The sequence below is a fragment of the Gadus chalcogrammus genome, chromosome 17 (genome assembly GCF_026213295.1).
Source record: "Gadus chalcogrammus isolate NIFS_2021 chromosome 17, NIFS_Gcha_1.0, whole genome shotgun sequence".
In the NCBI taxonomy this organism is placed as follows: domain Eukaryota; kingdom Metazoa; phylum Chordata; class Actinopteri; order Gadiformes; family Gadidae; genus Gadus; species Gadus chalcogrammus.
In genome coordinates, this window is record NC_079428.1 from 15,027,034 (window position 1) to 15,044,694 (window position 17,661).

General features: G+C 42.9%; 1 protein-coding gene across 2 annotated transcripts in view; it reads right to left on the minus strand.

Moving 5' to 3' along the window:
- The window catches only part of clasp1a (cytoplasmic linker associated protein 1a), a 137,914-nt gene that overhangs the window by 14,170 nt on the left and 106,083 nt on the right, over nt 1-17,661 (minus strand). Inside the window, exons 26-28 of one of the 2 annotated variants that reach the window (XM_056576028.1) lie at nt 16,341-16,488; nt 15,803-16,049; nt 422-478 (exon numbers count right to left, since the gene is read on the minus strand). In XM_056576028.1, the coding sequence (XP_056432003.1) occupies nt 422-478; nt 15,803-16,049; nt 16,341-16,488 (452 nt within the window). The remainder of the gene's footprint in view (nt 1-421; nt 479-15,802; nt 16,050-16,340; nt 16,489-17,661) is intronic. The other variant, XM_056576027.1, reaches the window with a different exon arrangement.

Below are 17,661 nucleotides of genomic sequence, written 5' to 3' on the forward strand. Positions count from 1 at the left end.
TTTTCATTACTCATTGCCAGCTTTCTAGATGTGGGTCTGGATTTCCAGGCTAGTTATTCTGGGTGTTAAAGTTATTCTTGTCGCTTTATGACTGTATTAGTGAAGTGGGTCATATTCTTAAGTCGGTCGCACACTTGAGGACAAATCTTAAGTGAAGCCATGCATCCCTTTGATTACTGGAACATCATAACTTTTCCAATACACCCCCAAAAAAACATTGAACAATACTCACCTGACCTTGAAAAAAAACTTCATTTCAAAGGAATCATAAAAACAAACAAAAACAAAAACGAAACACAAAATGGAGATTGTGTAAAATTGCAGACTGCACAGGATAATTTCAATGCTGGTGGAGGAGGCTGTGATGGAGGAGGTGAGGTGAGGGGAGGGAAGGAGGGAGGTAGGGTCTATGTATCTTTACCGGGAGCAAAGACTTTGGGGAGCGTAGCCTTGTTTTCTGTACCCTCTTTTCGGTGGGCTGGAGAAGAGGAGAAAGAGGAATGGGGGAGGTAGAGGGATGGGGGTGAGGTAGAGTGGTGGGGGTGAGGTAGAGGGGTGGAGGTGAGGTAGAGGGAGGGGGTGAGATAGAAGGATGGGGTAAGGAAAAGGCCGGATGGAGTTGGGAGGGGCAACAGAGAGTTAATAATGAGAGATGTGATTGCTGAAACAACCACAACCATTAATCTGCACATACACGCACAAACACATGTCTTTTATTTATTACTAGAGTTTTTACTCAACCTCTTGTCCCAGTCAATAATTTAACAAATTTCTGAGCGCATATTATAATAAAATTTTGCCTATAATGTTACAACGTCTAACATTTTGGTTCACCTATTACGTAATGAAGCAACCATTATAATTTTCCCCTTAGGCCTACGTTATGAAGCAAGCATAATAATTTTTCTACTTATAAGCCATTTTCACACAGGTGATTCAAGCTTCATGCTTTATATGCGGACATCAATGTCGTTTAATAATCAGTATAATCAACGGGGGGTTTAGGGGGGTGGGCTTGCAAGGGGCGGAATATGACGTAGGGTCTAAGTTTGCACGAGGCGGGACAAGTGTGGCCGCTGTCACTGTAGTTTGTTTTGAACACAGACCAAATGGAGGCCTTAACGGGCAGACCTCTTCACGATCATCTTAATTTTTGCTAAAATAATGCATCATATAGTATTCCGTTGCATCCACAAAATCGTAAGCATCGATCGATGAAAGATTGAAGCATGAGTTATAGACAAATAGAATAAACGATGAAGAAGAAAGGCTTTGAGAACGACTGCGTTACCGGCGAAAGAGAGCGTATTATTAAAAAATCTATATAAGCATGCATCTGTGAACTAATGTATTGTAATTTATTGTATGATGTGTGCTTTTAGGGTTATGCTAATACCTATCTTTAGCGTTTACCAAAAATGACTCAATTGCCAAAGCAATGGCAACATTGCAATACATTTTAAAAACAATTACAAAATCAGCAATGAAATATATTGATATCTCCCAACCCCCCCTCCTCATGTACAATTAAATGCATATGAATAACATCATATAACATAACAAAAAAATTAAACTCTTTCTGATAAGGGATAAGATAAACACTCAAGGCAGTACTCTATATATTACGAATCCACCAAGTCTGTAATTTGGGTAATGTTGTCAAAATACGTGAGAAAAGGCATCCATACTTTTCAAATTTATTTGCAGCTCCCCTCAATGTGAATTTGATCTTTTCGAGCTTTAAACAGAACATGATCCCTTTTAGCCATCTAGTATGAGATAGTGGGACTGGTCTCTTCCAGTTGAGAAGTATAAGGCGGCGAGCTAGCAAAGTTGTAAAAGCGACACATCATGCAACCAAGCCGGCCATATTGTATCTCTGGGCATTACCCCAAAAAGAGCAATGATGGCATGACCAAAACATCTGTAACCATGTGGCGGTAGAAGATTTACATCGCTCACACGTGGGATCGGTGTTTGGATATATCTTTGCTAGTTTCTCTTTAGTGAGATGAAGACGGTGAACTATCTTAAACTGAATTAGACCATGCCTGGCAGAGGGAGATGAGGAGTGCACTCGCCCAAGGATTAAATCCCACTGATCACCTTCAAATGACAGACTTAAATCATGTTCCCAAATAAATTTTAAATTCATCAGAGTTTGAGGATTAATAGCATCAATTACCCCATAAATCCAGGAGATGATCCGTGAGAATGGTGTCCGCTGCTAAAAAGATATCAATAGGTGTGCTTGGTGGGTGAGCAGGGAAGAGATGATGACCGCTTTGTACAAAATGTCTTATCTGCAGATACCGAAACATATGGGAACGGGGCAATAAGTACTTCTCCGACAGTTGCTTAAAGGAAGCAAATATCTTGTTTAGATATAAATCTTGAACAAGCCTAATTCCATTGCCATGCCAGGCCCGAAACGCCAGATCTGACACGGAGGGGGTGAAAAGATGGTTTGAAAGGTTAGGAGCCTGTAGTGAAGCGCTTTGCAATCCAAAATGTTTCCGAAATTGAACCCAGATCTTCATGGTATGGGCAACAACAGGGTTTTCAAAGGAGCCAGAATTAAGAGGTAAAGGAGCCGTTACCAGCGGGTGGAGTTGCAATTTAAAAAATTCCAATTCAACCAAAGGCGGAGCTTCCACACCAGAACCACACTTAATCCATATCATAACCTTCTGAACATTGCTAGCCCAGTAATAATAAAGGAAATTAGGCATTGCCATCCCTCCCAATTTTTTCGGTCTATGTAAAAAAGATTTACGAATACGAGGGATCTTACCATCCCATAAAAGCACTTAAAGGGATACTTCACCCATTTAGAACCAGCGTTCTATCATTATAAAATCGCTATTGTAATATAAATAAATATATAAATAAATATCAGTCTAAACCGGTCTCCCCTTGGCCCATTTTTTCTCATCTAATTTTCTCCCGAAATGACGTCAAATGACGCGTTTGACGTCATTTCGGGAGAAACCTCTTGTCCCGCTAGAAGGGCCGAGGACTACAACACACCTTTGGTGGCAAATTTTTCCACCAATAAGGAATGAGAGGGGGCGGGAGCTCGCGTACGGGAGACCGACAGGTGGGCGGGGCAGCGAGCGCAATGCACTGTGGTAGTTGGAGGTTTTCTTACTTTGAGCCAGAGAGACCATGAAAACACTCTTTCTGCCTTTTTTCAGGATGAACCGATTTCAATTTTTTTTTTCACATTTATAATACATTGAATTATTTAATTCATAAAACCTTCATATTCCCACTGGTGAAGTATCTCTTCAAGACTTGATCCAGTGTCAAAAAAATTCGCTTTGGAATAAAAATCGGAATACATTGAAATAAGTAAAGAAATCTGGGGGGAATGTTCATCTTTACTAGATCAATCCGGCCAGCCAATGAAAGAGGCAGTGCACGCCACCGGCCTATATCCTGCTTGCACCACCGATCGAGTAAAGGTGTAAAAATTAGGTTACATAACTTACAGAAGGAGTGGGTACTACTACTCCAAGGTATGTAAAATGAGAGGGCGCTGTCTTGAATGGAAAAACAGCAGAAGGAGCTTCTGAATTAATGGGGTAGTTCACTTTTTTGTAAATTCAATTTGTAACCAGAAAACTTTCCAAATTGTTCCAATGTTGACAGAACATGCGGCAATGCTACTGGGTCAGCCATATACAAAAGAAGATCATCGGCGTAAAGAGAAATTTTGTGTGTAGTATTCCCTCGGGTTATCCCTTCAATCGCCTGGCACTGATGTAGGGTAGCAGCAAGGGGTTCTATTGCCAAGGCAAATAGAAGACGGCTCAGGGGGCAACCCTGTTTCGTGCCTCTATATAGTGGGAAATATTTTGATTGTAAATTATTTGTATTAACGGAAGCTAAGGGAGAGGCATATAACAGTTCAACCCAAGAAATAAAATCCTTGCCAAAGCCGAATTTCCTCATTGCCATAAATAAATATTCCCACTCCACCCGGTCGAAAGCTTTCCCTGCATCTAAGCTTATTAAACCTACGGGGACTGCAGACCGTGTGGGAGTGTAAATTATATCAAAAAGCCTCCAAATATTAGAAAATGAGTGTCTGCTACGAATAAATCCGGTTTGGTCAGACAGCACCAAATCTGGGAGAACTTTCTCGAGCCGCCGAGCAAGAGTCTTGGCCAGGATTTTATAATCTAAATTTAGAAGGGAAATTGGTCTGTAAGACTGACAACACAAAGGATCTTTGCCCTTTTTGTGAAGGAGACAAATAAATGCCTGATTCAAGGTTTCAGGGAGATGACCAGATAAATATGATTCATTAAACATAGACAGCATTAACAGGGATAAATCCTAGGCAAACTTTTTGAAAAACTCCACTGGGAACCCATCCGGTCCGGGGGATATCCCAGATTGCATACTTAAAATGGAATCTAAAATCTCCTTCAACGTCAGAGGGGAATCAAGGTCACCTTCCTGAGAGTCAACAAGAGATGGCAGTGTCAAATTGTGAAAAAAAGAATCGGAAGCGCTATTGTCACAAAAGGAAGTGTACAGATTGGTATAGAATGACACAAAAGAATGATTGATCTCCTTGTGGTCTGTGGTCACTACGCCCGAGGTGGTCTTAACATGGATTATCTGGCACGAGGCGGCCGCCTGGCGGGCTTGGTGAGCGAGAAGTTTGCCTGCCTTGTCGCCAAACTCATAAAATGTATGCCAAGATTTGAGTGTTCCGCTTTTGAAGTGGAAGCTAAATCAAACTCTGTCTGTAGATGAATCCGTTGTCGGTAAAGTTCAGCAGTGGGTGCTGAGGTATATTGGTTGTCTAGCTGCAAAATCTGGACAGACAGATCTTCTAATTTAGCCATCCTAGCTTTTTTAGTGTGTGAAGCATACCCAATGATTTGGCCGCGTAGGTAAGCTTTTAGTGTTTCCCATATGGTACTATGAGATACTTCCGGTGAGGCATTTATTTCAATAAAAGTCCTAATTTGTTTTTGAATGAATGTCACAAATGCACCCTCGGAGAGCAAAAGAGGGTTCAAGCGCCATGATTTATATAGGGCAGGTTGACCAGGAAAATTCAGTTCAAAAGAAAGGGGGGCATGATCGGATCTAACTATACTGTGATAAATAGGCGGGGTGGAAAGGGGTAAAAGCCTAGAATCTAAAATAAAGAAGTACATTCTAGAAAACGTATGGTGTACTGGCGAAAAGAAAGAAAAAGCCCTACTTTTAGGGAAATTAAAACGCCAAGGGTCAACCATACCATACTGATCCATAAAAGTATTAATAGCTGCAGCAGTTTTGGAAAGGGGGGGGGGGGGGTTGGGTGATGAGTGGTCCAGACCGGGGCAGAGCACACAATTGAAGTCCCCCCCAATAATCAACTGATGATTATTGACATCAGGGATAGTAGAGAATTTTTTTTTAATAAAGTTACAGTCATCCCAGTTGGGAGCATAGACACTAGCAAGGATGACAGGCTTACTTAAAAGCTGACCGGTAACAATAATGAACCTGCCATCTGGATCTGCAATTATTTTGTCGCTTTCAAAGGTAACGCCTTTGTGTACCAGTATGGCTGTACCCTTAGCCTTAGAATTGAACTTAGAATGGAAGACCTTACCCACCCAACTCCTCTGAATTCTCATAACACTTGCCCTGCATAAATGAGTCTCTTGGAGGAAAGCTATTCCTACCCCAAGTTGATCTAAATGGGCTAACACTTTATTACCCTTTACAGGGTGGTTCAGTGCTTTTATGTTCCAAGAGATTAACTGAACTTTTCAGCCACTCATCATAACTCAGCACATACATTTTAATCACAGTCACAATGACGGTAGTAATGATAAGTGTATGACAAAAGACTAATATAAGGAAGAAAGAGAATAAAATAAATAAATAATAATAAAAGTAAAATACAATACAATAAAAGAAAAAGTAAGGCTATTCAAATATAGCATCACACAAACTGTAAACATTGGCAACGTGTAATATTCAGACTAATAGCCTTGGATTAACGTTGAAGTAGACTAGAAACGTTCTAAACGTTGGTTTGGGTAGGAAGATCACAGTCAATTACAACATAAGGTTGAAGACCCACATACCATCACTCCCCGTCATTTCTCGCCGTGCCCGCCGTAGGAATATTGGACTTGGAAAAAGCAGCTGCCTTGGAGGGGTCAGCAAATTCCTGCTTCTTCCCGTTGAAAACGAACCGGAGCCTTGCAGGGTGTAGTAGGGTGCATTTCACTCTTGCCTCTCTCAGCTGCTTTTGGACTGGAAGGAAAGCGGCTTTCCGGCGTAATAGGTCAGCGCTGAGGTCGGGGTAAAAGCTGATCTTTGCTCCTCGGTAGGTCAGCTGGCCTCTCTCGTACGAAATCCGTAGAATCTGCTCCTTTGTCTGGTAGTAGTGCATCCGGACCACCATCGCCCCTAGGGGACCAGTCGGCTGCGGCGGTCTTAAAGTGCGGTGGGCACGGTCAACCTCAGGCGGGCGGGTGAAACTGTCCTCTCCAAAAACCTCGATCAGGAACTTTTCCATAAAAGCAGTGCGGTGGTTTGCTTTGACTTTCTCCTCCAAACCAGTAACTTTTAGATTATTCCTCCTGGAGAAGTTTTCCAGGGAGTCTAATTTAGCGTACAGCTTGGAGTTCTCATCTTGCAAAGCAGCGTAGCAAGTTTCTAGCTCACCCACTCTCCCATCCACGTCCGTCAGAGAAATTTCAATGTCGGATATTTTATTGATGTGCACAGAAACGGTAGCTTGGAGGGTTGAAATAGAAGAACGTAGCTCTGAGAAAATCTCGTCCTTCATAGCGGCCACATCAGCTTTGATGGCCTCTTGTACTTCTTTCAGAGCCCCGTGCGATAGCTCCACACTGGCATTGCTCGGCGGAGGTTCGCTAGCAGCATTGGTCGGCGTAGTTGGTTTGCTAGCAGAGGCATTTGTCAGCAGGGACTGCTCGGACTTTGCGTTTTTACCTCTGCCGGGTTTGTTCGACATGTTAACCGGTTAGAAGGTATCAGTAACGTGACAAAGGATGGTGAGGGGAAAAAGACGTGCCTTTAGCCGAGAAATAAGGCTTTAAGCCGATAAATTATGTAATATGCGAGGAGAGCTGAAGAGGGACATCTTCACTCCGCCATGACACTGGACGTTCCACATTTAAATATTTTTTAACCATTCAGCGAACAATCTACACATATAATGTAATTTATGTTACGTATTTTAAGAATCTAAGCTACCCACACATAGACCAAAATGAAGCAGGACCAAACATATAAGCCGTAAATACTATACATAGCCACAAGGGGAGCAAGAGCTTATTGGAGGCTGCTCCAGCCACAGATAGCAGCGCTTTTATATATACGAAGAAGCCGAAGCCAGTACGGCACCCCGGCCACGCCCACTTGACGGTCTCTACCTGAGGACAAGGGGTGAATAGTGGCCAGAGAATTTTCAGGGTCACGGGCCTCTGCTCGTGGCCCATAGTAGCCAGAGTTATTATCTCTCACACGTGTTCTACACGATTCCTAGAATTCCCTCCGTATAGCTTCACTTACCATGCCGAAACATGCCGACGACTTTATAATAAATGAAGTGAGTTCAAAGCAACCCGGGATTGGACAACTTTCTTCGAGAATATGCAATAGATGGTGACCCCGACGTTTGGAAGAAAGTCCCGAGAATCCCGGCGGGCGCGACGCTAAAACAACTTCAACAGGCCACACACGTCTGAGGTAAGTAGAACTCATTGTCTTAAAGATTTAATCTGAAATAGGATTGGTTATAAGAACATTTAGGTGTAAGTTTGTTTTAGCCACCGTCCGATCGTGCTGCTCCAGAAGCCTAGCATAACAACACGTGTAGATCAACGGTTGCAAGGAACACTGAAGGCCCAACCTCCCCCTTTCTTCACACATGAGTTGTTTTTAGTACTCGTCGTTAACAATCATTCTTGGTACTGGTTAAGAGGTGAAGCCCTCCACTATCGGTCTCTGTATAGATCAGGCCAAAATAGTATATTAACGAGAGTTATCTTTCACTTCTCCGCTAAGGCCGGCACGGTCTGTGTTCCTAAACAGTAGCACCATAGCGGACGTTCGGAGTGCATACTATCTTATCTGCCGATCCGCTAAATGCCACCCAAGACTGCATGCTTCATTTTACATTCAAGTCTGTTGGTATTTTGTTATTAAAGACGATGAATTATTAAGGTAAAAGACCCTCCAGTCTCCCTACACACGTGTACCCCCCCACACCCTTTGTCCCAGTCTTCCAGGTCCGGTAGTCAGACCCCCCCCCCCCCCCCCATCCTTTTGTCCCAAGTCCGATCGTCAGATCCCCCCCTCCCCACCCTTTGTCCCTGCAAACTTTCTCTTCCCCTACCCTTCCTTATTCATATTGCTTAGAGAAGGCCACTCGCCTCTCTATTGTTAGTTAAATTGAAATTCTCGTCTTATTGTTCTTTCTTCCCCTTGCCCCCTCACACCTAGCCATGTGTTGGAACCAGGATGTAAATTTAGCCTTTGCAACCTGTGTTTGTGTGCATTGATCTTAATATTCTCTCTCTCTCTCTTCAGGAAATAGCAGTATATGCAGTAACGAATGCCTAACACTCAGACATTATGTTTTTCAAGGTTGCTGGGCCCTTCTGTCTGTTTTCATGCGTTTTGTGTATCAAAACAGGAGTGCAATAGACACGGGTTGTGTCATGCACAATGATATTAGAGAACCAGGATGGTTCAAATAGACACAGGGTTCAACTGCTAAAATGATATGTTTAATTAATAAATTATGCACATGGTTTTAACCGGTGCACAAGGCGGGAGTTAGCTCAACTGCTGTAGTTCAATTACAATAACATTTGTTTCATCCGATAACTTCAGAATTTTTCTTTTAGGTTCAGTTTTTTGTTTTGTTTATAGAATATCACCATATATTTAATACCCAGATGTGCATAATTGTTGTAGGTTTGGATGACCCTTTGTTCTGCCTAGTTTTAATGTATCGATTTGATGTTGACCAACAAAAAACTAGATAATTATAATAATAAATACTGTTCATGTAATGGTATAGTTAAGTCTAATGTGCAATTTTGATTAGTATACAACGCAGCCGTAGAGGTACACTTGCGCAGTTTTAACCCAACTGGTGTGAGTGCCTCGCTAACCCGCCGTGGAAGCAAATTTGCCGCAATCTCAATATTCTTATTGAAATCCATGAAGGCGTTTGACCAATAATCTGGGTCAAATGGCGAAAAGTTTGCTTCTTCCGCGAGTCTTGAGTGTAACCACGTGGTGTACGGTTTAAAGAGACGGCGCGTCTTCATGACGTCGGCTTCTTTTGTTACCAACCTCCGCTGGGCGGGGGGGCCCAGCTAAAGTGTTACAACCTCTCTCTCTCTCTCTCTCTCTCTCTCTCTCTCTCTCTCTCTCTCTCTCTCTCTCTCTCTCTCTCTCTCTCTCTCTCTCTCTCTCTCTCTCTCTCTCTCTCTCTCTCTCTCTCTCTCTCTCTCTCTCTCTCTCCATTCCCCCCTCCCCAAAGATAACTTATGTGTTATATGATGAATGTCTCGAAGTTAAGCCGAGACCATCATAAGGTAAATGGTGAATGTCTCGAAGTTAAGCCGAGACCATCATAAGGTAAATGGTGAATGTCTCGAAGTTAAGCCGAGACCATCATAAGGTAAATGGTGAATGTCTCGAAGTTAAGCCGAGACCATCATAAGGTAAATGGTGAAAGCGCCGAAGTTAAGCCGGGCCACTATAAGGTTTATTTATTACCGGCCACAAACTTCCAAACTCTTTACGGTGGGGGGAGGAAAGGTCAGGTTTTTAACGTTAATCTAGCTTAGTTTCATATTAAACCGGAGGCTTGGCCGTCGTTTGCCAGGGAGTTCAAATTGGATTGATTCCTCTCGGCCCGGTTCATTTCACGTTTGACATAGGAGTGAATCAAAGTGTGGACAACATCAAATGCGAGCAATAGGTAGAATAAATGAAGATTAGGTCATCCAATATACATAGTTAGTGTAGGAAAATCGGGTAGTATGATGAAGGTAGCTGTTATTATGAGATACGGTTAACACAGAATTGATATTGAACATGCAAATTTTAACATTGTTATTTCCCTTTTACATCTTTTTGGTTATAGCAACTTGGTTGCACTATGATGTTGTTAGCTTTGGTTGTCATTCAATGCGCATGGCTGAAGCAATGCGCAAGGAGGGATGTAGTGTGAAATTAAATCAAAGTAGATACTGTAAGACAATTAAAATTAGAATTCATGGAAATATGTTTTTGAACAACTAACTGCTGTACATGAGTTTGTATTTCTGCAATAGAAGCAAAAAGTTCCAGAACCAGATGCAGACAAACCCGGAGCCTACAAACTACCACCGCGAGCAAGGACTAACAGTCACATAAGGAGATCAAATAACAGCAGGATTTGAATCGCTCCGGATGGGTTGGTGGCCAGGGCGCTGGTATGATTACAATCCCTCAGGTTAGAATTGGCAGAGAACTCCGGCATTAATGACCCTTTCACAGGATGGATGGAGAATATGTTTGGGAGGTGGAAAGGCAGAATCCAGTAAGTGCCCGTCGCGGGAATAAATGCAGAGACTGTGTTAATTGTCACCGGCTGCCGTTGTATTCCCTGCGCACGAGGGCTACTGCATCTGCTGATCACCACAGCAGTGGGCGCTACAGAAGTGCCAAGTGCCATTCAGGCTTACATTACCTGAGGGGCCCGACCCTATCCAGCTGTAATATCTAGAATAGTCAACACCTACCGTATTTTCCGGACTATACGTCGCTCCCGAGTATTAGTCGCATCAGTCAAAAAATGCTCCATGACGAGGAAAAAAACCTATATACGTCGCATCGGTGTATAAGTCGCATTTATTTTTAAACATTTGAACAAGAACGTTTAGTCTGGAGAGACTGAATAAAATTGCAATAGCAATATAGGTGTGTCGGTCCCACTCGTAGTTCTGAGAGTATACCGAATTCAGTGACACCGGGATTCCACCGGACGCGTATGCGCCGCGGTCCTAAACCTGAGCGCACGATCGGGAGGTGGAAGTTGCGCTTTAGATGCCTTCACAAGTCCAGCGGAGGGCTCCAGTTTTCGCAGGCCAAGTCATGCGCTGTGATATGTGTGACAGCTATGTTGCACAACATTGCAGCTAAGGCTGGGGTAGCTTTGGTTGAACCGGAGGACATTGAGGACGATGACGACGAGAATATAATTTATTCGGTGGTGCAGTAGGCTTGCAGCGTTCAGTTGTAGGCCTAATGAATGACGGTGCCATCTTGCGGCCGAAGATTATGTACGCACAATTTTGGCAGATAAGTCGCTTCGAAATATAAGTCGCAGGGCAAGCCAAACTACAAAAAAACCGCGACTTATAGTCCGGAAAATACGGTATACTATTCTAGTAGAATCGCCTGTATATAAGATAATCAATATCCCGGATTTACTTAAATAACAAATTTTAAAACAACCACCAAGACGAGTTGTGTTTGTTATTATATAGTATTGTTTGGTTGCGAGTGCAACCCGTTATTTCTGAATCGCTGCATTGATAATGGTACTGTTGATCTTCCTTGAGACGGTTGTTTTACAGGCCACCTGTTACTGACACGACGACGACGGAGAACCTGTTTGGAGGCTCCCATGATGTAGGAGTAACCTCTCTGAGTTGAGCCCTTGACAAGGAGGGACGAGTCTTGGGTTCATGAATTACAGGCCCGACGGCGACAGAAGAAACAATGGCTACGATAATAACAACGCCCAAAACCACCCACGTGCGAACCAATCCACGAAGATCACCTGAACCACCCGAATCCATGCTAGGCTATCAATAATCTCGCATTTTTTTAAATTGTATTATGACTACCAATTTTTACTTTACTTTTGCACATGATGAAAATTGTATGACCTTGTAGCACATGACCAAAAGTATTAGCTCAGGATTTCTATGAATAGTTTTGTTTGTGTTCTGTTTGGCCATGTGATTGTATGATAAGAAGATTTATGTTCATTGTTGTATTGTTAAATAATGACCTGTATTCCCAATGAGACCCACAAGGTGAATGCCGTCTCAGTATTATGAGCGCGTTGTGGTTTTTTCCTCTATTCAAGAGTTTTCCACACGGTTGATGGTGTTGATGATTGATCCTAATTTGACTATGTTTTCGGTGTGGTAAATGGTGTTTATGATTTAAAATATTATTGTATGGTCATCTAAGATGACCAAGGAGGGATTGTTACGTATTTTAAGAATCTAAGCTACCCACACATAGACCAAAATGAAGCAGGACCAAACATATAAGCCGTAAATACTATACATAGCCACAAGGGGAGCAAGAGCTTATTGGAGGCTTCTCCAGCCACAGATAGCAGCGCTTTTATATATACGAAGAAGCCGAAGCCAGTACGGCACCCCGGCCACGCCCACTAGGCCACGCCCACTTGACGGTCTCTACCTGAGGACAAGGGGTGAATAGTGGCCAGAGATTTTCAGCGACACCCGCGAAGGGTCACGGGCCTCTGCCCGTGGCCCATAGTAGCCAGAGTTATTATCTCACACACGTGTTCTACACGATTCCTAGAATTCCCTCCGTATAGCTTCACTTACCATGCCGAAACATGCCGACGACTTTATAATAAATGAAGTGAGTTCAAAGCAACCCGGGATTGGACAACTTTCTTCGAGAATATGCAATATTTACATTTCCAACGGAGCAGTGTTAATTTCGTTAACGAAAATATGACGAAAAATGTTCGTCAACAACCTTTTTTCCATGACTAAGACGAGACGTTGACGAGCTAAAAATAGATCTGTGATAATAAAAACGATGACGAAATGTCATTTTGTTTTCGTTGACGAGACGAGACAGGACGAAAATGTTAGTGGTGTGCTATTTGGACATTCAAAATGCATGATATTTTCCATTCAGTACACTCCCGTAAGGTTCTTATGCAACTGTTCACTCCTCCAGTAAATAGGACGGACCTTAGCTACGACTTGGCAATGGGAGGTATGGTCCACTCAGCTATGAGCTAACGTTATGCATTGTACATGATTCGAAATTCTTCCCAGCTTTTATTCCACAGATACTAGGGTCTATAGCATATAACCGCGTTGTCTGATTACAGTTTAATTCATTTTTCACAATTTACCGGCTCTCGTTTTGAAGAAAATCACCGCGCCATTCGTTTCAATGGGAATCGCTACGGTCTATACTTCAACATAAGGTGGACTTTGAAATTCGTCCCAGCCTTTATACCCAAGATACTATAGGGTTTATAGCATATAACCGCGTTTTCTGATTACAGTTTAAAGGTCCCATGACATGAAAATCTCACTTTGGGAGGTTTTCTAACATAAATATGAGTTCCCCTAGCCTGCCTATGGTCCCCCAGTGGCTAAAACTTGGGTTTTGGTGTAAAACTAGCACTAGCTGTTCTGCTCGCCTTTGAAAAAACGGAGGCTCAAGCGCGCTGATTTGGAATGTCTGTGCTCATGACGTCATCAGGAATCTCAGCTCCTCCCCTTACTCTGCCTGGCCCGCCCAGAGACGTTGGCCCGCCAATGAGACTTGACCGTGCGAGCGCCACATGTGTGTGTGTGAATACACACACTGTAACGCAAGTGTTTCTTGTCGGTTCTTTGACGTGTCTTGTATTTCCACAACGAGACTGTCGTGGGGGTTATCTGAGCCATGGTTGAGAAGGAATTGGGGGAAAGGAACTTTGGTTTGACTCGCTGAAGTACATGAACTGCGACATGCCGCCGGTTGCGGCGAGGCACCATCGCCCGGCAGCGGGCAGCCGGCAGCAAGCAGCGCGCATTTTGACTAAAAGTAATGACTAAAAGTTGACTAAAATGTAAGGACTTTTCGTCTACTAAAACTAGACTAAAACTACAAAGGAAAACAATGACTAAAATGTGACTAAATATACGAAGCATTTTCGTCAAAAGACTAAGACTAAGACTAAACCTAAAATAGCTGACAAAATTAACACTGCTACGGAGAAAATACTACGTCAGGGATAGTATTATTCAGGAGATTTTCAGGGTACAAAGGTCAGGATATGTTGTTCACACGCTCGAGTCAATTTATGGTTTACAGGGGTGATTGTTCAATGGAAAGTGTAGTATAATATGCATGCAAATCAATTATTCAATAGCTTTTACTGTTATTCGGGGCTCAAAGTGCATTGACAATTAAAAAATGCATGGCAACTATTGGTTAGTTGAAAATAATAATAACGAACAGCTGAAAATTTTGTTCATTTACAGAAGCACCTTAGTGAAATAAACTTAGTGTAAAAACAGCTAAGGCAGCAACCTACCTTGCTGTAGTGGAAATAAAGCATAGGCTTGTGTGGGGGAGGAGGCGAAGGGGGGTGTGAGGGCAAGATTACGGATTGTACATTGGTTGCCTGACTTGAGATTTATTTTACCAGAAGAATATGTCATTGAGATTAAACATCTCTTCAACTGAGCTGGCCAAGACAGGCAGCAGTAGCCTATAGTCACACATAGCCTACACACAAAACATCAGAAAAATAAAACAACTAAAACAGTCAGCAGGGATATCAATATCGCAAGACATTTCGGGAGGCTCAAGGAGGAAGAAATAATATTAAGTTTGAGCAACAAAGTGTAAAGACATTTCTGGAGGCTCAAGGAGGGGAGTAATATTACATTTTAGCAACAATGTGTAGTCTTGTGGTGAACTCTATAGACATAATTCACCATGCTGTATTATTAACATGTTTTCGTTCTGTGTTATAGGGACGCTGTCTCTTAAAGATCCAACGACTCGATTGTTGATATGCCGGTCAGCGTGATGTTTGAATTTAACGGTGATGATAAAATAAACGAACTTTGACAACGTCAAAAATTGTCTCTTGACTTCTTATATCGCAATTTCCACAGTCTATAGACAGAATGTCCAACCTGGGAGAGTTTGTCGACGGCGGGGCGACTGTTTAAACGCCCCACGGTCGACAAACTCTCCCAGGATATCACAAGACATTGCAAACTCTCCCATCAATATCGCGAGACATTGCGGGATGCTCAAGGAGGTGAGTTATGTTTAAAAGTTTAGCAAAAAAGTGCAGTCTATAGACATAACATCTCAGCTGGGAGTTTGTCGACGGTAGGGCTGTTATCTTGTTCTTGCCGTTGTCTTGCAACGATTGTGTCCGCACGTGTGCGTGCGGTGTGTGTCTGCACGTGCGTGTGTGCGCCTGCGTGTCTACATGTGTGTGCAGTGTATGTGTGTGTGCGTGCAGTGTGTGCGTGCGTGCTGTGTCTGTGTGTATGAGCTGCGGGCTGCCTAGCACATGCACACTTGACCAGGTGTGGAGGAGTAACTTGTCCGACAGGCCTGCTATTATATAGTAGTATGATTTTTAAAAGTCCCCTGGTTTCTGATTATGCTGTCTAGTTTCCTAACTTCCCAATGAAATAATTGGGATGATGTACATTTCAAATGTTTAATGGGCACGCCTGCGTTCATATTGCCACACACTTAGAATCCGTGTACATCTCATTGAGTAAAACATTTAAACAAACAACAAACAAGCCTACAAACACTGACAACCGTTATAGTAGCCTTACAAAAAGATTTACTTTCACATCATATATGTTCTATCGGCATCAGGGTTCGGGAGAATTGTGCATTAATAAACATCTTTCATTGCAAACATCTTTAGGAACATATTTAGGAACGTAATAACTGAAACATTAAACAGTTCAAAGGTAGGGCATATACTCACAGTCCTTGAAGGTCTCCACATCGTCGTCGAACACTGCCTCCTTCAGGGCGCTCTTGTCGTAGGTGCTGATGGTCTCGCCGTAGCCGTACGGGGAGAACTCTCGGCCGCGTGGCCCCGAGAAGGAGCGTGGCGACGGGGTGTTGAGCAGCGACGTCTTGTTGTCCAGCGCTGTGCGACCCCCTCCTCCGTCCACCGCGTCCAGATGGGCGTCTGACCCCGGGACAGACGCCAGCCCTTCCCTTCCGGCCTGGCGGAGGAGGGGAAGGTAGAAACATGTTGAACAGACCATGGGATGATTTACTTTATTCAGTAATACACTTCCAAAAAATATGAAACAGTATCATTGACATTACATTTTACTTTCTCTCCAAAGGTAATAGTATTTTTATTACTTTATACATTCATGTCATCCCAGAGGATCTCTCCTTCTCTTTCCATGCTGAATCCTTCCTTACATTGGGAAGGTGGTTTAGTGGTGACAGTGTTTCCACTCCCAGCCCGAAGGGACTAAGTAAACTGGTCCCAGTAGTGGACTCACCGTGTCGTCCCTCTTGCCTTCTCGGCGGGTGGATTCATTCAGGTCCTCCTGGCTGCGATAGCTGAAGCTCTGAATGGCTTCAGTAACGCCGCGCAGCGAGCTGTAGATCTCCTCAGAGTTCATGTTCTCTGTGTCGTACTCTGTCATGCTGAACATACACAGACAGATGGACAGACACACATTTTGTTCATTTCAGATGACCGGAAAAACGCAAATCATGTACCCTGCATTGTCTAAGTTATCGTATCCTCTACTACTAGATACTAGCCTGAGTAATGCAGAATTGAAAAGTCGCTTTAGTTTGGGTGTCACTGTGAACACTGTGCTGTACCATGTTGTTCCATGCAGGCTGTATAAATGTGGAGAACCCGGTGAAATATACCCCTTCTTTACAAAGGTTGAAAGTATGATTTTTCAATAAAGGCTCCCAGTCACAAAAATTAAATGAAATAGTTGAATGGTTGCTCATGCTCAAACTCCTGTCCACTCATATTTATGGAAATGTATCCCACTTCGTATCAGGGGTGCAAACTGGTGATGGCCCAAAAAGGTGACAATTTTCGGCAGGAAGAAAATGAGCAATGCACGGTGCCCATATCCTTCTATTATTCATCCTTAAATTTGGAAGTTTCGAAAGACCATAGGATCATGATAGTTGGTTGTTATAGGACTCCATCTGCAATAGGTAACTCAATGTCCACACTGGTGAACACTGAATTGCAGTATAATGAAATTGTTGTGATTGGTGATCTTAACTGGGATTGGTTGATGCCTGTGTCAGATGCATTTAAAGCACTGTGTGATTCTTTACATTTAACACAAATAATAACCTCCCCCACCAGACCGAACCCAAAATGTCTCGAGAAGTCGTCACTTATTTATCTACTTTTGACTAATGTCCCTTTTAAATACTCTGCCACAGGTGTTTTCCCAAAAGATGTAAGTGATCACTCTGTGATAGCAGCAATAAGAGACACCAAGATTGTTAAGTGTAAACCTTGTTTTGTAGAAAGGCATAATTTGAAGATGTTTGTTGAGCAGGGTTTTCTATGGGACGCATATATTTTTGACTGGGCTAGAATTGCCCTTATTGATGATGTTAAAATGGTTGGTCATTTTTCAATGATGCCTTTCATGAAATTCTAAATAAACATGCTCCTATGCGGAAGTTTAGAATTAAGGGTCAGGATAACCCTTGGTTCACAGCTGAGCTTTCCGGCCTGCTTCATGAACGTAATGCGGCCTGGGAAAAGGCAAGAAAGTCAGGCACTGAGGCTGTCTGGCTTCTCTTTCGGCAGCTGAGAAACAAATGTACTTCTCT